We start from the raw sequence: 23527 nt of genomic DNA on the forward strand, positions 1-23527 counted from the left end.
TTACTAAGGCTTAATCACTCAAAGACTTTTAAACTGTAAAATGTAAAACTGACCTCTCCTTAAGAGCCAAAGCCTCTCTGTTCCCAAGGCCGGCAGCAATGCACTAAGAATAGATGGCCTCAAGAAGCAGAAACCACACACTCACATTCCTCAAGACCGGAAGCGCCAACTGCTCGAAGGAAGTCAGATCTACCACATACTGCCCAACTCGGCATTCACGTTTTCCAGGTGGAGGCTCTGACCTGAATGAAAAGACAGTATGTTCTTTGTTGAAAGACCCCTATATTGCTTTCTGGGTTTTAGCTGCTCCACTGAGTCTCTGGCCTTCCATATATGCTAAATCAACCTTAAAAATCACCTACATAAAAAGTGGTGGTGTGCAAAGCTGATCTGATTCCATGCTCTCTCCCGAGGGCAGGACTACCACTAAGTGTGCGCACCACCACCACCAACGGGCATGGCAGTTACCTTGGCGGGGCCACTCCTGAAGCTCCACGGAGCTAGTGCGCCAACTATTTTTGAAAAGTAGCACTAGAAACTGGGCTATGAATTACAAAGCGAGAAGAGCTTGTTACTCAGTGGAGTTAGTCTTAAGTGAAATATGATTATTTTTATACTTTGTTTTTCATATGATGGTTTCAATCTCTGTTTTCTTTCTCTCAGAAATCCATAAAGGCCCCAGATTCTTCAAGACAGAAGAGATCATTTAGCTCAACCCTGTGCCAGGGAGAATAAAACACCAGAGAAATGAAATATCAGTACCCAACTCGAGATAAAGGTCCCCGTGTGCCGGATAATGTGACGACATCGAATCCTATTCTTCTCCCTCCCTGTCTGACTTCTTCTGTATAAAATCCATCAACGGACACGCCAGAGGACTTTAAAATCTCACTGACTTTCTGGATCAATGTTGTTTTTCCAACTCCTACAAAAAAAAAAAAAAAAAAAGTCTATTAAGAACCACTCCCTTGCTGGAACACACACAGCACTCGCTGACTCAGAGCAATCGTGGTGGGGAGAGAAATGGGCAGCAAAGGGATTTTATGGATATCAGCTTCACTAGAATTTTGATTGCTCCAGATGTTAATACTTTAATTTCACGTAGAAATAAGCATAATAAAAATATGAATAGTACCATCAAGTTTATTTTTAAATTCTGAAACATTATTAATTTTGTCACATACACAATCCTAGAACCAACTGAGTGGTTTTCTGATGACAGTCTCAAGTGTGATTTGCATCCTATGAGACAAGCTTCTATTTTCTCCTAGGTTTCCTCTCCCCTTGGATGGCCACATTTTATCACCTAGGAAGTAAAACCAGCCTCGCTTGAGTCAAAGGCTGGGCACTTTAAACTAGGATGTCAACCTTCAAGACACTCTGAACCTACCTTTAAAAGTGGGCAAACCACTTCACACCTCCACGGACTCACATTGCTATGTCTCCTGAAAATTTGTCTCTTAAATACCACTAACACCACTAGAAATGGTAATTTTTAAATTTTTCCACAAAAGCAATCCTATCAGATTGGCAACCCCTTCCATCACCTCCTCCAGTGTGCCTAAGCATTCCTTTGACTTGCCCCGAGCCCTTCCCAAATTATAACCTATGCACCTTCATACCTCTGACCCCTTCCTTTCCTCCCAGCATGGGCTGTTGACCACTCTAATTAATTCTTGTGTGTTTTACAAGCACCAACAGGCGCTACACAATATAATATTAATCACTGACATTAGGGAGCCAGGCACTGTTCTAGCACACTTCACAAGCATTTTCTTGGTTAAAGCCTCACAACCACCCTCTGAGTCAGTTACCATCCTTCTCCCTGCTTTACAGATGAAGAAACAGAGGCACAGAGGGGTTAGGTAACTTATCTAAGGTTACACAACTAGTAAGGACCATACATTTTAATAGGTGCCTTTATCTGTCACCATGACTTTGTTTATATGAGCCTTATTCCCATAAAGATTTAAGTCAGTGACATTATGATCGCCCAAAAATGGAAAGACAGGGAAAACTTCTAGCAGGTCTGCAATAGAGCTATCCTGAGATACCATACACAGGGTTGCAAAACATATTATTTCTATGGCTGCCCCCAGAGTAATTAGGGTTCCCCAAGAAGACCTTTCAGCTTCCTTGAGATAAAATATGATCCCTTCTTCTTATTTAATAAATCTCTCCTCCAAACTTCACACTAACAAACAAAGGCATCTGGTCTTTCGGAACAGCAACCTAAGAGGATCCCAGCCACATGCTCACTGCGGCTAGTAAGAGAACTGTGAAGTGTTCTAATCCCAGCTCTGTCCCTCAGTAATTGCTGATTTAGGAAAGTCACTGAAGAATCTGCTTAATGAAGGCAAGTGGCACTGGTGGCTACATTAAGCTGGTACTTTTCTGAAGGGTAACTTTAATGTGCCTACCACAGCACACAGCAATTCTATGGCTAGGAATTCATCCTCAGTAAAGAATCTGACAACAAAGATACGTGAAACAGGATGTTCACTCCAGCCTTCCTTATAATAGCAAAACATTGATAATGTTATTAAATGTTGCTCAGTAAGGGAATGTTAAATTATGGCATCATGTATATAATGACACATAAATACACAGGAATACCATGTAGCCATTAAAGAGAATACTGTTTACCTATATTTATTAGTACAGAAAACAGACCACAATTATATGAAAATAAATGGAGAAAAAGCAGGTTAAGAAACAGCAGACAAACATAGTATTATTCCATTATGCTTTTTTTTTTTAAAGTCAAGTATCTATGTGTCTACAGAAGAAAACACCAAGAAGAATACGGAAAGGTTTACAGCACTTATTTCTGTATGTTGGAATTCCACATGATTGTCACTTTCTTCTTTAAAACTTTCTTGATTTTTTTTTTTTCGGTCTTATAGTGAGTAGGTATTACTCTTATTGTAAGAAAAAACAAAACTGTTTAAATTTTGAAAAAGATAAAATGGAGCATCTGTAATAAAAGGGACACTCTGTGTCCTGTATGGTAGGTAGGACATAGTAAGGCAAGAAGAGGCACTTGGCTCAAGTCCCTTTTCTCCTCTTCACTTCTAGAAATCTTCTTTCAGTTTATTTTTCATCTCCATTAATTAAGCTGCTACGCTAGTGCTGTCTACACCGGTTAAGAAGTGGCCTGTGCTTAAGGAGACCCCAAAATGACAGCCCCACACCATAGGCAGACAAGAAGAGGTCAGACAGCTCCAGAATTATTTTGGATCTGGTTCTCCCATAAAGCCAACCCTGAGATCAAGATTCAAGTGTAAGTAGTTTAACTTGGGAAGTGATCCCAAGACCCGCCGGTAGGGAGGTAATTGCATTATCAAGCTCCGTTACCACTGCGGGTAGCTGGAGCTTAACCCCACTGGGGAATCCTAGGAGACACATGGCTCAGAAGTATCCTGTCTGAGGGTGAGGAAGTAGGGACTTTATCCACTAACTTCCATCTAGCATGGGTTGGAGGCTGCTCCTGGGGGACAGGAATTCCCTGGCCCTTCAGGTCTGCCCTCTGTGCAGGCAGAGCAGGCTCCAGTGACCAGAGAAAGCCCTCCAAGATGGGTCATGGGCTGGACAGCTGGAAGTCGGGAAAAAAGCTAAGTGCCAAGAAGACATGGGTGGAGCATTGAGAGCATATACAGCAAAAAGTGACCTCTTTTGAGAAGATACATTACCTGATGGTCTCAGTACACAGAGAAGATCTAGACAGCAGGCAAAGTTTGCGACTGAGTTTGTGACAGATACCAAGAAAATTAAACACACACACACACCCCACTCAACAACAGACTACAAAGGAGAAAAAAGTTGTGTATAAAAGGAAAAGAAACTACAGATTAGCTTTTACATAGTCATAATACTGGAAACACTGACTACTGAGCTAATCCAAATCACATTATAACTGCATTAGGAAGATGGGGAGAAAGAGAAGGTGTGGGGGTTTAAGGACAGGCTTAAGAGAGCCATACTGTAGAATCCTCTGAGTCTTTCAACTATGTGTACATAAAACTTTTATAAAGAAGAAAATGGAGAGAAGAACCAGTGCTGGTCTGGCCAGCCTCTGTTCCCAGCCACCTCCAGGACTCAGGCAGATACAGTCACAGTAATAGGTCACCTCTGTTATGAAACACATAGATGTCTTAGGGCCAGCCTGCTGAGAAAACGGCATTCCAAGTTTCAAATAAAGGAGTGACAAATCAGCTTTCAAAAGACAGTCCTCTGCAATATTAGGGAGTACATTTGGATATTAGAAATTTCTCAAACCACCCTCCTCCTCACCCCTCCCAGTGCCTGGTAAAAATAAAATTCCAAAGTCTGCAATATTAAGTGTAGCCTTTGCTACTTAAGGCTAAACATGATCACTAAAATAAAGTGAAAGAGAATTCCATGCCCAGGGTTACAATCTTTGATATTTAAACTCACAGTTAACTTGAAAATTAGACCCACCTTGCAAAGGAACTGAAAAAATCACTTTCTCCCCTCTAAGTCCATCTTTCTTCTTAGGCTATCTGATGCTGCCACCACCTTCCTGCCTCTCCTTTTAGTCACCCCGGATACACGTGCAGCACCTTGGTTTAAAAGGCATCTATCTCCTCCTCTAGTCTCTCATTTGAACACACACTGTCCCATTCACATAGTCCCGTAGGGTTGAGGGATTTGCCCAATGGCAGGCATTAGAGGGGACAGGCACAGACAAAGGATCTGACACTGAGAAGGAGTTCCTCTAAGTATCAAGGCTTCTCAACCTGCAGCCTCATCCATGGAGGGAATTCAGGGGACACTGAGCGTGGACGTGGGAAAAAAAGGTTACATCTTTAATTTCACTATCCTTCTGCGATTCCGCCCTTCCTTTTGTTGTCTATGCAGGCCAGAGTCACAGGGCACCACGTGTGCCTATCAACAGACATCAAACACCTTCCTATCAATCACGGTCGCGGCAGATATCCCGAAACTTCGTTTGTGCACATCGCAACATCAAAACGACAGTAGCTGTTATCGCCGCCGCTAGACCGTGGGATTTAATGCCTTAATAAAGCAGCCCATATGCGACCACATCACGAACTCGTTCTCTTTCTTACCACAGCTGGCTTCATTTCCAATCCTATCTAACTTATGTACTTACAACCACGTTTTCTGGGAAACGATACGTGGGCTTCAAACTACCAAGCCTGTCACCGAACTCGGGATTTTAGAGGCCAGCAGCCCGAGCCCTGGAGCCGGCCGCCCTCCCCCAGAGCACGGACCGCCCCCTCCACACGCCCACCACGCTCACACTCTCGGCCTCCGGAGGCTGAGCCCCTGCGGGGTTACCTGGGGGCCCCGTCAGGAACACGTGCCGGGCCATGCCGGTGGGACGGGTGGGGGTCGCGACCCGGGTCGCAGTCGGAGTCGCGGTCGCAATCCGGGGTAGTGGTCGCGGCCCAGTTCCCGCCCCCCGCGTACCACCACGGCCGGCCGGAAGCACCGCCCCCACTGCCGCGCAAGCGCCTCAGCGCTCTGCCTCGGTCCGCGCATGCGCTTCCGCCCTCGTCCTCGGACCGCGCCTGCTCCCTCAGCTCTCGGCCTTGGTTAGCGCGGGCGGCGTCTAGCCTTCCAGGGGCTCCGAGGTGGGCGGCTAGTCCTCTTTGAGCCTTGTCAGAGTCCCTGTACTTCAGCCTTGGTGCTGGGCTCACATGGCGTGTTTGCTAACCAGTTAACCAGTTTTGCTAACCAGTTGCTCGAGTTCTGCCCCTGGGACCCGGACCTGCGAGCTGAAATTCCCGCAGGCTCCGGGACAACGCTTCTGCGGGGGCTTTGAGTCCTGGAAGCTTTCCTCAAGAGAGGAGGCGTTGCTACCGATTCGAACTATTTGCTCAGTGGTGTCAGCCATAGCTGCAGAGTAGAATTAGCTGATTAAATCTGCTTGATGCCGAGGCTCCACCTCCAGAGATTCGGGGTGATTGGTCTTGGGCGAGTTCTAAGCCTCTGGATCTCTTTTTGTTTTTTAAACTCCCCGGCAATTTCTAAAGTCCACCGGGGTTGAAAACCACTGGTTTAGGCATACTTCCAATCTTCAGCCATGCATATGAAGACCAATTTGCCTTTCCTACCTCTATACCATAGGCGTAGACCAACGCAAGGCCCGGTTGGACGATCACCCAGTGCAAACAATTAAGTGGCTTTCCGCCCCTCACTTAACTACTTGAAGTATTTCAGACAGCGAAATGGAGTGTCAATGGCCTTGGGCGAGATTTACCTGTAAACTCTGCCAGTCTAACAAGTGAACAGTTGGACTTGTGATCAGTCATCTTCCTTCCTGGCTGAGAACGCAATTTCAGTGAGTGCTCAACTTAACTGGTTTGTGCCCACGCAGGACGTCCAGGGCTCTCCTTAGCCTGCGATATACGACAGTCAGAGGGCCTTAGTTTCTTGCTATTTAAAAAGGAAATCATCTAAAAAAAGTCAGACTTGTACAGTGTAGCTGCCACCATGATTTCTGCAACATTTATAACGATGCATCACTGGTAATGTAGGGCCTTCCACCTACATTTCTTTCACCTTCACGCAAACTGGAATCAAGACCAGCTAATGTAGCCAAGTAAATGCATAGGAGTAGTTTCCAAAAGAAAGAAGGGAAATATGTACACAGTCATATATATACTCTTGTGTTTATTAAAAACATTTATTTTTAAATGCTAATTATGTAACATTTTCCATTGCTAAAAAGCAATTTGTATTTGCAAGGCTCACCAGAAGTCAGATTATTTTCTTTTGATGCTACACCTGGAATTCCAGTAGCTACTAGCAGGCATCGGTTTAGGTAACTCAAGGAACGTACAGGCTTCAGGTGTAGAGAATTAATGTCTCAGAGAGCAAAAAGAAAATTCTTCTGTAGTTGGATGTTCGTTTTCCATTAAACACTGTTTCTTTGGGTGGTGATTAAGTGGCTGTCCTCACTTTGTGATAATTCATTGATCTGAGTCTTTGGTTTTATACAGTTTCCTCTATGTGTTCTACATCAACAGATGAAATACCTTATATTAGAGATTAACAACAAAAGAGAGGAGGGCATAATTAGGAACACATTTAAAAATAAGTAGGTTATTAACTTTTAGTTAGTTGTTAACTAACTTTTGCTTAGTATCCTGTCAAGGTAGAATTACCTAAGGAACAGGTAATTCTAATCCTTTGTCCCTGCAGCACTCAGGTGCAGGCTCCCTTTTGATAGGATGCAGTACAGTTCTTTATCAAAGCAGTTTGTAAGTACATGCCCGAAGTCTCTACAATTCCAAAAGTCCTAAAAAAACTATTTTTTTGTTTGTTTTTCATGTCTCTGCTTTGCCAGGATTGTCCCTGTCTTAAAACTGTAAGTTCCATGTTTTTGGAACTCCCTCCATCCCAAGCAAACCCAGATGGTTGATCATTCTACAGTTAAAGGACAGAGGAGCGTTTGAGCAGCAAACCAAAGGGCTTTATCGGGATAAGTGCTACAGAGTGAATGTTTGTGTCCCCCCAAAATTCATATGTTGAAAACCTAATGCCCAAGGCGATGGCATTAGGAGATGGGGTCTTTGGGAGGTGATTCATTCATGAAGGCAGAGCCGTCACGAATGGGGTTAGCGCCCTTGTAAAAGACCCCAGAGAGATCCTTAGCCCCTTTCTCCATGTGAAGATACAGTGGGAAGTCTGCAACCCAGAAGAGTGCCCTCATCTGATCATCCTAGCACCCTGATCTCAACTCCTAGCCTCCAGAGCTATGAGAATAAAATGCCTATTGTTTATAAGCCACCCAGCCTGTGGTATTTTGTTATAGCAGCCTGGACAGACGAAGACAGTAAACAAACAGTTTCCTTCTTACAATAGTTCATTATAAGCTGGTTGTTGTGAATATAAGGTCTTGTTCCTGAAGAAATAATCTTGTCAGTGGTGATAACTATAGAGCCTATTTAACACAGTCTATGCCTGAAACCCTATCCGTTAGGACTCTGGGTCCTATCACTGTGCAGCAGCTGCAATGACTGCACCGCACACTCCCTCTTCCTGCACAGTGAGCCTGGTGCTCCCCCACCACACCACACGCACACAGTCCTGGTGTCCGGCGGTATCTCCCTGGCCTGGACACAGAACAAGGGTTCCGACCTGTTGTTTGGGATAGGTCCTGAGTACAAGGAAACTGAGAACAGAACAAACAATTTGGCTACTGGGGATGTGAAAATACAAAAGTGGAGAAAAAGGACAAATAAGGTGAATGTGTTGTTTTGCCAGCCTGGCATTCATTTCCCCTTGTGGAAATAGCACCTAAATTCTCCTTCCGGGAACATCCTTTCCCCAGGCCCAGTTCCTGTGATTGAAAGGAGTGGATCCCTCTCTGCTTCTCCAGGGGAGCGTGTGACCAAGCCTGGTCACAGAGACCATTCCGTCTCCCTGGCTCAATGATCGGATCCAGAAAGCTCATGACCCAAGCTGGGTCAGCAGCATATAAAATCAAGACTCTTATCTGAGCTCTTCCTGCTCATAAGCATGTCACTCCCTGCAACTCGGGATTGAGGACAGCCACCAGCCACTGAGACTGGAGCAGAGGGACAAGGGGAGTGACGGGCCTGAGGGGCCTCCCCTCCCACTCTGCCCAGTCACCTCTTACTCATCCTCCAAGACCGGCTCAACTGTCACTCCTCTGGGAAGGCTTTTCTGATTCTCCTAGACCCTCACCAGTGCTGCCCCAGCCTTCCATTCAGCACCCCCACAATTGTGACAGTGCAAGGATCTGTTTACAAATGTCTCTTCTCCTGCCACCCAATTATGAATTTCTCAAAAGGCAAGGATCTAAAGGATCTTTTCTTCTCCACCTCTTTATACCCAGCATGCAACGCAGTACTTATAGCACGTTCATCCACCCACTGTGGGCCAGGAGCTGTTCTAGGCACTGGGGGTACAGCAGTAAAGAAAACAGCCTCTGCCCTGGTATAGCTTATATTCTAGTGGGGAGAGACAAACAAATAGACGAGAAGGTATAATAGACACATGATGGTAAGGCCATGGAAGAAAAACAAAAGGATGGGGAATGGAAAGGGAGGTGTATGTGCCTTTTGTAGAGGGTGATCAGAGAAGATGTCACTGAGAAGATATTGTCTGAGCAGAGCTCTGAAGGAAGCCAGCCTTGTAGAAGTCTTGGGGAAGCAGTCTAGAAAGACAGATCAGTATGTGCAAAGGTCCTGAGGCAGGAGTGGTTGGCCTGAGGGAGGCACAGCAGCAAACTAGTGTGGCTGGAGCAGATTGGGAGAGACATTCGGGTGGGAGATGAGGTCAGAGGGGCAGCAGAAGCCCAGATCCTTTTATAGGCCATGGTGAAGACTGGCTTTTACTGTAGCAAAATGGGAAAGCCATCAGAGGGTATGAACAGAGGAGTGGCATTATATAAGTTAGTTTTAGAAAAAGATTCTCAGGCATCTGTGTGGGAAAGAGACTGTAGACGGACAAGGGTGGAAGCAGGAAGACCAGTTAGGAGGCTATCATAATAATCCAGATGAGAGATGGTCATGCATTTACTGGCACATATGTATAATGGGTCCTCAGTAAATGTTTTTGTGAATAAATGAGTGAATAAATGAATGCCAGCCACAAAGACAGCACCAGACTGTCAGGGAAGAAGGAGAGCAGTGATAGAGCGGCAGGAGAGTTGTACAGGCTTTCCCAGCCTTACAGCGTCAGTGTTCCACTGAGATAATATTAATCATCCTCACGTGATGTCCCTGGAGCGCAAGCGTAAGACTTGGCTTGACCAAACCAGTGGGGCAGGGCACTGGCTTACAAGTGCAGGATTCCATGAAGAATGGCGAACCAGCAAAAACAAGGGAATTCTCTCTAGCCCTGTAACAAATGATGGGAGTAAAGAAGGAAGCTTCTAAGAGTGAATTGCCAAGGACAAGCTGAGAGGTACGGGGAAAAGGAGGCCTATTGGCAGAGCTTCTATTTGGCTTTACGTCATTTCCTCAGAATGCTAACACTGCACGGCTATGTTTTGATCAGGCTCATATTCATTTGGTCCACTCGGATCCCATCAGTGGAGAATCTATTGTTTGCAGAATAATATGGTACTTGTTCTGGTTTGAATCTGCCTCTGACAGGTAGGATCCAAAAATTGCTGCATCTAATGTTTATTCAACACCTGCTAGAAATAGGGCTGGTTATTTAATACCTTTCCTTCCTTCCTCCTCTCTCACTCCCTTCCTCCTTCCTTCCTTCCTCCCTTCCTCCTTCCTTCCTTCCCTCCCTCCCTCCTTCCTTCCTTCTCTCCCTCCTTCTTCTGTTTCATTCCAGACACTGTGCACTGTGGTAAATAGTAGGGATCAAAGAAACATTTGAAATAGCTTCTGTCCTGATAAGAAGACAATCATAAATAATTTCATACCTGAGGTCCAAATTAAAATAAATAAATAAGTAAATATCCATGAGCTACATTTTTCCCTTCAAAATGAAAATACCTTTATTTGAGCTCCAGGGGGAAGAATTACTTTCCTACCCCTTTAGATTACCTACTTTACTGAATAAAAATTATCAGTGAAAGAGTTGGCATTGCGTTTTAGCCACGAACATTTTAATACTTGGACATGTTTAACAAATGAGAATAGCTAATATTTACTGTGTTTACTGTGTGCCAGGCTCTCCTCTCAGAGCATTATAAATTATATTATCTCCTTTAATCCTCACAAAAACTTCATTTTATATATGGAGAAAACAAGGTACAAAGACGCTAAGGGACTTGCCCAAGACCGCAAGACACACACACACACACACACACACACACAGACATATATGTGTGTGTGTGTGAATGTATATGTGTGTATATGTTTTTCTGTATGTGTATGTGTACATGTGTGTTTATAAGATTCAAACTCGGGTACAGTCAGGTGTAGCTTAACGAGGGGGATGTGTTCTGAAAAATGTATTGTTAGGTGATTTCGTCATTGTGCGAACATGATGGAGTGTACTCACACAAACCTAAACAGTATAGCCTACTACACACCTAGGCTACATGGTACTGATCTTATGAGACCGCTGTCGTATATGCAGTCCATGGTTGACTGAGATGTCGTTTGCGGCACATGACTGTATTTGGGCACCAGAATCTGTCTGATGCAGATTTTTAACTTTTGTCCTAAAAATAGATGGTGGGTAATATCACAAAGCAAGAAGGGTCATGTGAGGACTGCAGACATGGGCCATTGGTTGCTATTCCCGCATCTAGGAAAACATGACTCGTATTAGAGTGTGATAAGCACTCTAAAGTCTCTTTTACAACAGTAAGAACACGGAGATAATGAGGGGATTCTCTTTGCCTGATTCTAATCTCATTCTTCTCCCCAGGGCTTTCCAGAATGGTGATTACTATCACATATGTCCTTGTGGACCAGCCGACTTGGAGACCCTGGATCAATCGGTGATCGTCAGGTCACTTTGGAGGGACACTGCCACTGTCCCGCTGAAGCCAAACCAGACACCCTGCCTGACCTCCCTTAGCCAGCACAGCTACACCACGAAGTGTCTCTCTTCCCACTGAGGTGTAAGTTCGATGGTGTTACTCAAGGTTCATTGTCTTTCCCTATAAATCGTCTGTAGGGGAAGCTAGTTGCTTTTTAACTTGGTCAACATATATCATCCCCAGAATTGTTTGTGCAATGGAGCCCGGGCACAGGAGGCCGCTGGTTTTAATTAGGTGCATTCATCCCCACAGGAGCCTTGGCACGCCTCGCTGCCCTCTGGTACATTTCTAGTTTGGAGGGTGGTTTCAGCTCCAGCTGCCTGACAAGTTCATAAAGGTTCTGCTGACTGAAAATTAAGGAGAAACTCGAGGAATAATTCATTTCCCCTTTTATTGTATATCTTCAGTCTTCCCAGAAGGGCAATGTGCATTGATTTTTTTTCCCAGGTCAAACTTCATCAGCCCCTCCTAACTCTGCATGAGGTCTGAAAGCTGGTGGGGTTGGGTGTATGAAGTGTTAATGTGTGGCAGACTAATACATTATTTGGGGCATTTTAAGGCAGGCTCTGTTCTCCCACCATGAACAATTCCACATTGGCTAGTGAAACAAAGATCCTAGATTCTTGACTGCAGTCACCCCAGTGTGAGACAGAGCAGGTTTTCATCGAGACGTGGAGGGACAGAACTGTTCTACCTGCAGACCTCGACCTCCAGTCCTTACTTCATAGTGATGCTCCAGGCTGAGTCAAGAGCAGGGTAAAGAGTTATTGAGAAAAGAGACTCAAGGCCTGGTTCTGTTCACTGCCCAACAGACTCTTACATTTGAAGAGCCAAGGATAGTTGGCTCCTGGGCTACCCTGCCTGGATATAGCCCAGCAAGATACTAAGAATGCCCTCATGCCACCTTGGTGCAGCAGAGTAGAAATGATGCCATTGTTGCATGGGAGGACTAGGCCAACCTTGAGTTTGCTAGGGCTCCTGCTTGGTATGGAGAAGATGTAAAATGTTTTCACATGTCCAAAGGGATCATATGCTCTCTGTCACAGGGCCTTTGCACATGCTATTCTTCTGCTTCAAAGGCTCTCTCCTCCATCATCTTCCCCTAACTAACATTTATTCATCATTCTTGACCCTCTAGAACATGCCAAATGTCCCCGATATATGCTGCCTTAGCTTCCTGAACTTCTAGTTCATTTCACTTACCATAATAATAATTGAATAATTAGGTATTTAAATTTACTTAATGACTTTCTCTTCTGCTAGACTGAAACCTTCATGAGAAAGGGAACCGGATCAGGCTTATTCACCACTATATCCCCAGCATCTAGGTGTTCAATTAATGCTTGCTAAATAAATGAATTGCTAATTCAATAGTTTATTTTTCAGTGGAACACTTTTGAAAATCCTCCTTTATGGTAAAGATATTTGGAAAGAAATACAAATGAATAAGTAGCAGCCTACTGCACATATCAGCATTCTGCAGAAATATAACTTCAGTGTCATCCATCATATTTATCAATTCTACAGCTTATAGAGTGCTTATTAGGCATTCTAGGGTAACAAAAGGTGTATACAACAGGCTCTTTGCCCTAAAAATACATATAATCTAGTTTGGAAGCCACACCAACACTCATAACACAACTAGATAATGATACAAATAAACCCAGTATAAACATTAATACTATGGACACTTCACATCCCATTAGGATGGCTACTATAAAAAAAAAAAAGAACAGAAAATAACAAGTGTTGGTGGGGATGTGGAGAAATTGGAACCCTTATGCACAGTTGGTGGGAATGTAAAGTGGTGCAGCCGCTATAGAAAATAGTATGATGGTTCCTCCAAAAATTAGAATTACCATATAATCCAGTGATTCCACTTTTGGGTATATACCCCCCAAAATTGAAAGCAGAGACCCAAAGAGATATTTGTACACCCATGTTCATAGCAGCATTGTTCACAAGAACCAAAAGGTGGAAGCAACCCGTTAGTGGTTGAATGGACAAGCAAAATGTGGTATATCCGTGCAATGGAATATTATTCAGCTTTAAAAAGGAAGGACATTCTGACACATGACACAACGTGGATGAACCTTGAGAACGTTATGCTATGTGAAGTAAGCCAGACACAAAATGACAAATACTGTATGATTCCACTTATAGGAGGTAGCTAGGGGAGTCAACTTCATAGAGACAGAAAGTAGAACAGTGGTTGTCAAGGGCTGGGGAGGGGGAAATGGAAGTTGTTGGTTGATGGGAACAGGGTTTCAGTTTTGCAAGATGAAAAGAGATCTGGAGATGGATGGTGGTGATGGTTGCACAACATTGTACCTAATGCCACTGACCTGCACACTTAAAAATGGTTAAGATGGTACATTTTATGTTATGTGTATTTTACCACAATTAAAAATTTAAAAAAACATCAATAGATGGAAACTTAGGCAGAAGAAAAGAGATCACTAAATGCTGGAGTGGTCAGAGAAAGGGTTTTGGAGAAGGTGTGGCTTGAGCTGGGCTGTGGAGGATGCATCACGTGAATGGGTGAGGATGAAGAGGGGAGGAGAGCCAGGAGAAAGACTTTCACTGTTGCAGAATGACCCCGATGTCCAAGGGCAGATCTTCTATCCAGCAACGGCTTTCGTTGGAGCTGGAATCCTGGTAAACTGGCTCCTGCAATTAAGGGCTGGTGAAGATCATTGAGAGGGATGGTTCCAGAGCTCCTCTTATGGTCCGCCAGGCCTGGTTGGGTTAAAGAGATGCACATACCCTCGTGGTCCCCAGGAAACAACCCCAACTAGAGACTTTTAGCACAGATAGCTAGAAGACCCAGGATTGTCCTTAGCCCTATTCTGCTCCTTTCTTGCAGTTGCCTCAAGTCAGATTTTGTCTAAATGGCCGACAGATGGCCTTGGAGGACCACTCTCCCAAATATGCAGACTGGACAGGCAGGGGAGCAAGGGTGGAAGGGAAAGTGGGAAAGAACAGGACTAATGGATGTGATGACACTTGAGCTCATTGGTGGGAGGAAAACCGGGCTGTGCAAATACCAGACTGGTTTCCCGTAATTACACCCAACCCCATGCACACACGCAGCATGTACCACCCCACCCCAGGTAAGCAACCCCCCTGCCGTCCTGCAGACCTGAGGCTGGGTAGTGGGGACACTCCCCATCTTCACCAACAGGGCGCGCCCCTCCAAGCCTGCGTAGGCAAAAGCAGGGCTGTTGAGCCCGGCTTCACACCCTGCCACTGGAGCACGAGTGACACTGAGCACGGCCACTTCTGATAGAAAAACATTTAGAAACGTGAAAGGAGCACTGATGTGGGAATTCAGGTCGCTGAGCCAAGACCAGATGGTTATTTTACCCTAGGCAAGTTGTTCAACTTCTTTGGGCCTCAGTGACCATAAAATAAAAAAAATAAATAAAAATAAAATTCCTGCCCTGCAGGACACTCAGGTATGCAGTAGGAATGAAGTGAGGTTGTTTATGGAGAAGCTCTCATAAATTATAAGGTCAATCAGCCGGTATTACTGTATCCCAGAGTTCCTATGTGCTGGAAGGTGGAACATGCCTGATGAGTTATTGGCACCTTCTCTTAGGTCTTGCATTCCTCTTAGAAGCTTTTCTTAGACTTGTTTTTGTACTCCAGGTTTTTGTTCCTTCTTTTTCTAAATTTTAATTATGTAAAATTTCAAACATGTGAAAATGTGGAGAATAGAATAATAAGCCCCATGGACCCAAACCCAGCTTCAGCGATTATCAACTCACGGCTGATCTTGTTTCATCTCCGCCCCCTGCCCCAAACTCACGCTGAACTTTTTTAAGAAAAATATCAGACGTCATATCATTTCATTGATAAATATTTTGATATGCACTTCTAAAATAGTAGGATACTTTTAAAAACATGACCATAATACCATTACCACACCTAAAATATTATTTCTTGATATCATAAAATACCAACTCAGCATTGGAATTTCCCTAATTAGCTCATTATTCTTTTTAGTTTGTTTGTTCATGCCTTATGCAGATCCTACTCAGGTAATTCGCTGAAAACATCATGTATCCCTTTGATATAAAGGACCCCTTCCATCTCATTTTTTCCTGGTAATTTCTTTGTTAAAGAAACTGGTGGTCCGTCCTATGGAGTTTTTCACTGTCTGGGTTTTGCTGACGTGTCCCCGTGGTATTATTGAGCCTGCTCCTCTGTACCCTGTATTCCGTCTAGACTGGTGTTCCATGAAGAGACTTGATCCAATGGCTTGCCCTGGGATGCTGCTGCCTTTCTTGATGTGTCCAGATGTACATCAGGTTTGTAGAGTTTAACCTTCCTAAAGTAGCAGCTTCTCCTTCTCCTCATCATCATAAAGCATAAAGTTCATTAAGCTCACGTCCTATGTGTTAAGCTCTTACACGCATTATCTCATTCTGTGTTTCACAACAGTATTATGAAATAGCGTAGTTAAAATCTGACATTCATTTTAGCTGCCCAGCAGCTAAACCCTTTTGTACGTTTGGGGAATTGCTCACCTTATGAGTCTTTGCAGGAGGCAGAGTTCCCCTCTTTCCACTTCAGATACCGTGTTTCCAGCCTCCTTTGCAGCCAAGGAAAAGGCAAGTGACTGAGGCCACACCAATCAGATATTTCCGTCCTTGGCGTGAATTAGATGCTGTTGACACAAAGACACAGGGACATGGTGGCCATGGGGTCGGTGGCCATGGCAGTTGTAGCCATGGTCCTAGCGGAGCATTCTGTGTCCAGTGCTTGCCTCAGGCTCTGCTGTATCCCTGGGGGCCGGACCAAGCCCTTGCTCCTGCGAGATTCTTCCTGCATCATCCCCAGGCCTGCTTAGTCTGTTATATAGACTGCTAACTATTATATAGTTATAATCTGATTACAACCTGATGATCTGATTTCACAACACTGTTTGACTGCTGAGTGCTTTGCTGAAATCTGAATGTATTGTGGGGTGTTTAGATCCACTACTCTCTATGGCTCGGTAATTGCTCTGAAAACGGCTATTATAAAAGAACTGTTTGACATAGCCATGACCCTTTAAATGGGCTCTGTGCAGGGACCTGGGAAGCAGCTGTAAGTCTACCCACGCCGTAGGAGACGCACAGTGAGACGGGGAGCAGCTCTCTCGCGTGTGTATATGTGCATGCATGGATTCACCTCATTTAAAATTCTGCTGCTGCAGCTGCCGCTCCCAAGAATGGTTCCTTCTCCAGGTCGCAGACTCTGCGGGGTCACTCAGGGTGGGAAGCCGGTGCTGCTGCCACCCAGAGGGCCTGCACTGCAGGGCTGTCTGCTGTCTGCTCCCTCCCCCCAGACAGCACTGCCTCTGCAGGACCAGGAGCTCCTTAGAAAGGACGTGGTGATGTGCTCTACATCCAGGAAGGAAGCCACTGGTACCTCTGCCGTATTGGTTCTGGAGAAACACAAAAATTATGTGACTTGTCCCACCAACCCTGTAACGGAGCCAAAATTTTCAGGTTATAAAGTCATGTTTTCTGTAGTCCCTCTGAGAATTTCAGGAACAGAGGCCCAGAATTGGGGGATGAGGCTAGAGGAGAGAGACCTAGCCCGTAATCCCCAAATACAGTGTTGGGTGATGAGAAGCACATTGCCCCAGGTTGACGGGAGGCCTGAGTTTGCAGTGTGCCTAGGCTAGAAAAATACAGGGGGACAATGCATACTACTTTTTTAACCATTTAATATTTGGGACATACTTAGACTAAAATTGTTTATCTGAAATTCAAATGAAGTAAGCATCCTAGATTTTTATTTGCCAGCTGAATCTGGCAACCCTAAGGGTACCTGATTACTAACTGTGCCCAGGCAAGTGTCCCCTCCCCACCACTCTCATTGGTACCGTGAGGAAATTAGACCTGAAAGCCTCAAGGAGTCCTTGGCTCTCAAATCCTGATTCTGAGATGCAGTTAGGAGAAGGAAAAGCTAAATCTGAGGTTTAGAATATCTTTGGGGACTGGCCCAGTGGCGTAGTGGTTAAGTTCGCGCACTCCACTTCGGCAGCATGGAGTTCTCCCATTCAGATCTTGGACGCGAACCTACGTACTGCTCGTCAAGCCATGCTGAGGCGGCATCCCACAGAGAGCAACTAGAAGGATGTACAACTATGACATACCACTATCTACTGGGGCTATGGGGAGTAAAAAGGAAAAAAGGAGAAGATTGGCAACAGATGTTACGTCACGGCCAATCTTCCTCAAAAAGAAAAAAAAAAGAATATCTTTGAAGGTAAAAAAAGAAGAAAATAAAATAAAACATGGTTGTGTATGACAGGATACTTAGCCGATATATCTACAGTACCAAACTGATCAGATTGACTGAATTTTTCTCTTTTCAGATAGCAATTTGAGGATTTGTAGGCCTAGCTTAAAGTCAAAAGGCAAGGTTAATATCAAAATATTAAAGGAGGCTCATGTCAGATATTTATGAACGAATATATTCACTTTATTGTTATTATAATGAATAAATTGAAATAATTTAAATGTCCTAAAATAAAGGTATGATTAGATAAATTATGACCCAGTCATACTATAGAATAGTGTGTTTTATGTAGCCAGGAAAAATTCTGCTTGTGAAGAATTTTAATGAGTACAGGAAAATATGTTGTTTTTTTAAAAAAAGGAACCAAAACTTTGTAAAATTTATTAAAAAATAAAATATATATATATTATGTATGCACAGAAATAAGCCTAAAATGTAAATGATTAAAACCTTAGTATTGGTTATCTCTGGAGAGTTGGATAAGAATGATTTTGATTTTTCCCATTTATGTTTTTCTGTATCTTTATGTTTTCTACAACAAACATGTGTCACTTTTTGTTTGTTTTGTTCTTTTGTGAGGAAGATTAGCCTTGAGCTAACATCTGTTGCCAATCCTGCTCTTTTTGCTGAGGAATATTAGCCCTGGGCTAACATCCGTGCTCATCTTCCTCCACTTTATATGTGGGACACCTGCCACAGCATGGCTTGATAAGTGGTGCGTAGGTCTGTACCTGGAATCCGAACCCACAAATCCCAGGCTGCCGAAGCAGAGCATGTGAACTTAACCACTATGCCACCAGGCTGGCCCCACATGTGTCACTTTTATAATTAGAGAATGTCAACATTATATAAGTGGAGAACTCTTTGACAAGCAATAAAACATGGCTCTACACAGGTATCAGTGTATAAACTACTTAATATAGTTTTAGAATCTTTAAAATTCTAAAAGAACTATGAAAAAAAGATTGAGAACTGGAAATACAGTTATTTAGATATAAATCTGCACTTTTGGCCAATTCTTTGTCTTTGATTATGACAAAATTTCATGATCATTCACAATTTCTGTCATTTCCCATCTCCAGAAATGAAGTCTACAGCCAGCGGTTGGCATTCTGTGCATCTGGCGAGTCTTAACCAACACCAAGGAGCCAGTGTGGGGGAGAGGTTATAATTTTGAAAGAGTAGAGGGTAGAGAAAGACTCTCTGTGGACACATTTGAGTCAAAATCTTTAGAAAGCAAGGGAGCAAGCTATGCAGGTGTCTGAGGAAAAAAGCATTTCCAGCAGAAGGAATAGCAAATGCAAAGTCTTTGAGGCACGTTTGACGAATGGAAGGAAGCTAGAATGGCCGGAGCAGAATAAGCTAGAGGGAGAGTAGTAGAAGAGGATTATAAAATATTGTATAATTGTAAAGAATGTTTACATTTAACAGATTAAAATTTAAAACAGTAATGCAATGTAATATAAACGTGCTTTTCACAAGATAATTACAATAATTATACAAAATTAATTTATAATTCACTATGGGTTTATTAGTCAGTGTTCTCCAGAGAAACAGAACCAATAGGATGCATGTGTGTATGTGTGTGTATATATGTATATACACACACACACAGAGATTTATTTTAAGGAATTGGCTCACATGATTATGGATGTTGGCAAGTCCAAATTCTGATGGGTAAGTTGGCAGGCTGGAGACGCAGGGAAGAGTAGTTCCAGTTCAAAAGCCATCAGGCTGGAGAATTCCGTCTTAATTAGGGGACCTCAGTCTTCTTCTGTTCATGCCTTCAACTGATTAGATGAGGCCTACTCACATTATGAAGGGAAATCTGCTTTACTCAAAGTCCACTGATTTAAATGTTAATCTCATTCAAAAACCACCCTCACAAAAATACTCAGAATAACATTTGGCCAAATATCTAGGCCCTGTGGCCCAGCCAAGTTGACACATAAAATTAACCATCACGGAGGGTGATGTGGTCTCGTAATGATTTAAAGTTGGTTGTTCTGATTTAAAGTTGTGTGACGTCTGTCTTCATCTTCACATCCTATCAGTGTGTCATTGTGACTGTGTGTTAGGAGATCATTTGAGGCCGGAGCCCAGTGGTCTTCCTGCGCCCTTTTGTGAAGGGCCCTTTCCTCATACACACAAATGCAAATGTACATACTCTCATCCACTCTCGTGGGCCGAGCCCCAGCAGAGGAGCTAAGTCAACGCGTTCCTCTGTGGCCTTGAGGAAACCTCTCACTGTCGCACAATTACTTCTCTTGTTCTCCCCCATATATTTCCTCCTTTAGGAAATTCTATCCTCTCTATTTAAAGATGACCCCATTAATATGTTGCCTTCGGTATCAGGTATAGTTTGATCACAGAAACCAATCTCTATGGGTGACATAGAATGAGGGATTTATTATAGGGTTAGAGCTTACATAGCTGTGGGAGCTGGTGCAGCCAGCTTGCCTCTGTCCATTGTTGAGCCTGACACCCCTAGAGGTCAGTTAGATGAAGGGCAGCTGGTCAGGGTTGAGAGCAAGGGCACGCTGGAGCCTGTTTCTCACCAGCTCCAACCTCGAGGATGGGGGTGGCCTGTGGGAGAAGCTGGCACCTTTTCCTCAGAGCTGCACACTCAGGCCCAGGGCTTGGAGAAGCTGATGGAGATCTGGCAGGAGTTAGGAGAGCTGAGCGTCCAGGTGTGCCCCCAGTATCAAGGGGAGCTGGTAGATCAGTGACAACACACAGGGCTGCCCCAGTGCCCGGCGCCACAAACTGACTCTCTGTGGGCAAAACACACGGCTGCTGCTTTACCACTGCCTTCAAATCTTGCACAAGATGCTTCCTGCTGTCAAAGCTAACCCAGAAAGATGGAGGAGGGACAGGAATTTCGGAAAACGTAAGTCCAGCTTAGCTAACTTGACACAGTCCAAAGTCATCGCAGTCTACCCTGTGTCAACATGGCATCCACATACAATGCGGTTAACCAAATGCAACCTCCAAGTAAAGATAATAGTGAGCTCATGCTTCTGCCTAGCGCAATGCAGCAAGTCCTAGTAAGATTGAAATAAAGGTAGACATGCTAACGCTCATCCCAAAAGGGAATAAAGTCCCTCTATCCATCTTTGCATGATCATCCTTTTCTAGCTGGGTCACCCTCCCTCTGTGAGACCCTGTAACTTAAGTGTTGAGATCAAGGTTAACCACCATTAACACTTACTATGTTAGATAGTAGGGGAATGGAAGAGAAGAGGAAAACATGGTTAATACATATAGATATTAAAATAAAGAAATAATACTCAAACTGTTACATTCTTCATTTCTACAATTGGTTATATGGCCATAGCCAGTATTTATAATAGCCTCCTTCTACTCCCCACTCCTTTTGCCCTCAGCAAGCACCTCTGCTGGTTGTGATTCCTTACCAAACCTTCATTTGAGAAGGTTCTATTCATTAGCAGTCCCGCTATTGTAGGTTGCTGCAGTTTTCCATTGACTATTCAGGAGACATGGGGTTACTCAGAGAAGGCCCAGGTAATCAGCTGCATTCCAGACATACTTCTCCTCACCCCCTATTGTGTCGTAACAACCTAATTTTCCCTTGGTAGTCAGAATCCATCACCATAGCCAATACAGTAACCCTCTTCTTTGCCTGTTGATTGACTGGCATGGGGAACCCAGAGTGGCCAGCGGGCTGTCCTACCTTCCATTTTAATGGAACAATTGATATGTCTCCTCGTGGAAGCATTTATCCTTTGAGAACTAAGACCTCCTGACTAGCAGAGCCCAAGGTCATGGGGATGGAAGAAAACATATTTCACTAGGGATAATCGTGAGAGGAGCCACTCTCATTTCCACCCCTTGATTTCCAGCCCCCTGAATTCTGGCTATGGAAAACAGCACCATATTTTGGTGGCTGATTTAGAATGTTGATTATACACTGTATGCCACCCAGCTGACAGTGTAACTGAGTTTCCAAATGGCACTTCATTGTTCTATGAAACTAGATATTTAGAGTTATGAGAAACATAGTCAGACCAATAAATTCCATGAACATGAGCCTATTGCTGCATTTCATTTACTGAAAAATGAGTCTCTTGTTCAGAAGCAATGCCATGTGGAATAATATGATGCAGCACAAGCCTCTCCATAACTCCATGGACAGTGTTTTTGGCCCCATTCAAAACTGGCAACCTTTCAGATTACTCAATAAATGGGAGGGAGTAGCAAGCACAGATGAGATATGTGCTACCTCTTTCGTAGTGATAAGAGGGGCTAAAATTCTAGTACCAATTCCAGTGTGTGAGTGTGGGAGGGGTTCCACATCACCAATAATTCTTGGACACCAGCTGGGTGTCCTACAATTCAACTCAATTCTGACACTATCTACCCAGAGAAAGCATCAGATTCCAGAAATTAAGGGTTCAGTCCCACAGACTGCCTTCCTTCACTTCAGACACCAGTCATAAGTCCAGATTGTCACCTGGGCTTCTGACCAACCGCCTATAAATTGGAAGTTCCAACCACCCCCTCCGTGGGTTCGATTAGTTTGCTAGAGCAGCTCACAGAACTCAGAGAAACATTTTACTTACTAGATCACTGGTTTGTTATAAAAGGACATATATAACTCAGGAACAGCAAGATGGAAAAGATGCATAAAAGGCATGGGGAAAGGGTGTGGAGCTCCCATGCTTTCTCCAGGTGTGCCACTCTCCCTGCATCTCCACGTGTTCACCAACCCAGAAGCACTCTGAACTCTCTCCTTTTGGGTTTTTATGGAGGCTTAATTATATAGGCATGGTTGATTAAATCATTGGCCTTTGGTGATTGAACTCACTCTCCAGCCCCTCTCCTCTCCCAGAAGGTCAGGGGGTGGGACTGAAAGTTTCAACCATCTAGTCACACCGTTGGTTCTCCTGGCAACAAGCCCCCATCCTTAGGTGCTTTCTGGAAATCACCTCATTAATATAACAAATGATACCTTTACTGCTCTCATCACTTAGGAAATTCCAGGGTTTTGGGAACTCTGTGCCAGAAATGGGGACAAAGACCAAATATGTGTGTTTCTTATTATAAATCACAATATCACAGGGGCCAAATGCAGCAGCTTGTTCTTCATCTTGGCAGGGATATCTCAACAGACTCCAAATCACTGGTCTCTTGGGAATTTAACCAAGAGGGTGGTACCCCTCTGGATTTCTGCAGGATTTAGTTCCTGTCTTTTGAGTCTTATCAAATTATCTAGAGTAATTGCTGTCAAGAACTGTGAAGACTCTGAGATTTTACCCTACTTGTAAGCTAACAAGTTACCTGTTACAGTTTAATGGATGTTAGTAGAAGACATGAGACTCCTGGGTCATAGCCAAAGGACTTTATTACTTAAAGCAATAGCAGTAACTAGAGTATCAGCATTTCTTGTACCAGTTCCCCAAGCTCGAGTTCCTACAGGACAACACAAAGAGGCCCATGTGGGTTCCCTTACAGGAGAAGAACCCTGAACTTAGGGAACCTGAATCTTTTATAATGGGCAGGAAGCATGTCTGCCCTTTGCTCCAGAGGGAGACATTGTCATTGTTATACTATACTGTAAGCATGCCTAACCTTTGCTTTGGAGGAAGACACTATCTCTATCTTCCAAGGCTAGTCAATATACAAACTACCTTGAAAATATAGTTCAGAATAAAGGCAGTCAGTGCCTCTGCTTGCAAGACATGCAGAAATGTGAAAAACCTTATCTCCCAATGGTTGCTTCTTTCTCTTCACCAG

The 23527-nt window shown here is 43.9% G+C and overlaps 1 protein-coding gene across 1 annotated transcript in view; it reads right to left on the minus strand.

Moving 5' to 3' along the window:
• Positions 1-5462, minus strand: part of NTPCR (nucleoside-triphosphatase, cancer-related) — a 39174-nt gene extending 33712 nt beyond the window's left edge. Inside the window, exons 1-3 of the mRNA XM_087431938.1 lie at positions 5326-5462; positions 763-925; positions 146-242 (exon numbers count right to left, since the gene is read on the minus strand). Coding sequence (XP_087288064.1) covers positions 146-242; positions 763-925; positions 5326-5359 — 294 coding nt within the window. The 5' untranslated portion in view covers positions 5360-5462. The remainder of the gene's footprint in view (positions 1-145; positions 243-762; positions 926-5325) is intronic.
• Between the last annotated feature and the right edge of the window lie 18065 nt (positions 5463-23527).

This window comes from Ceratotherium simum, chromosome 6, assembly GCF_057802395.1.
Source record: "Ceratotherium simum simum isolate JZ-2026a chromosome 6, ASM5780239v1, whole genome shotgun sequence".
NCBI classification, from domain to species: domain Eukaryota; kingdom Metazoa; phylum Chordata; class Mammalia; order Perissodactyla; family Rhinocerotidae; genus Ceratotherium; species Ceratotherium simum.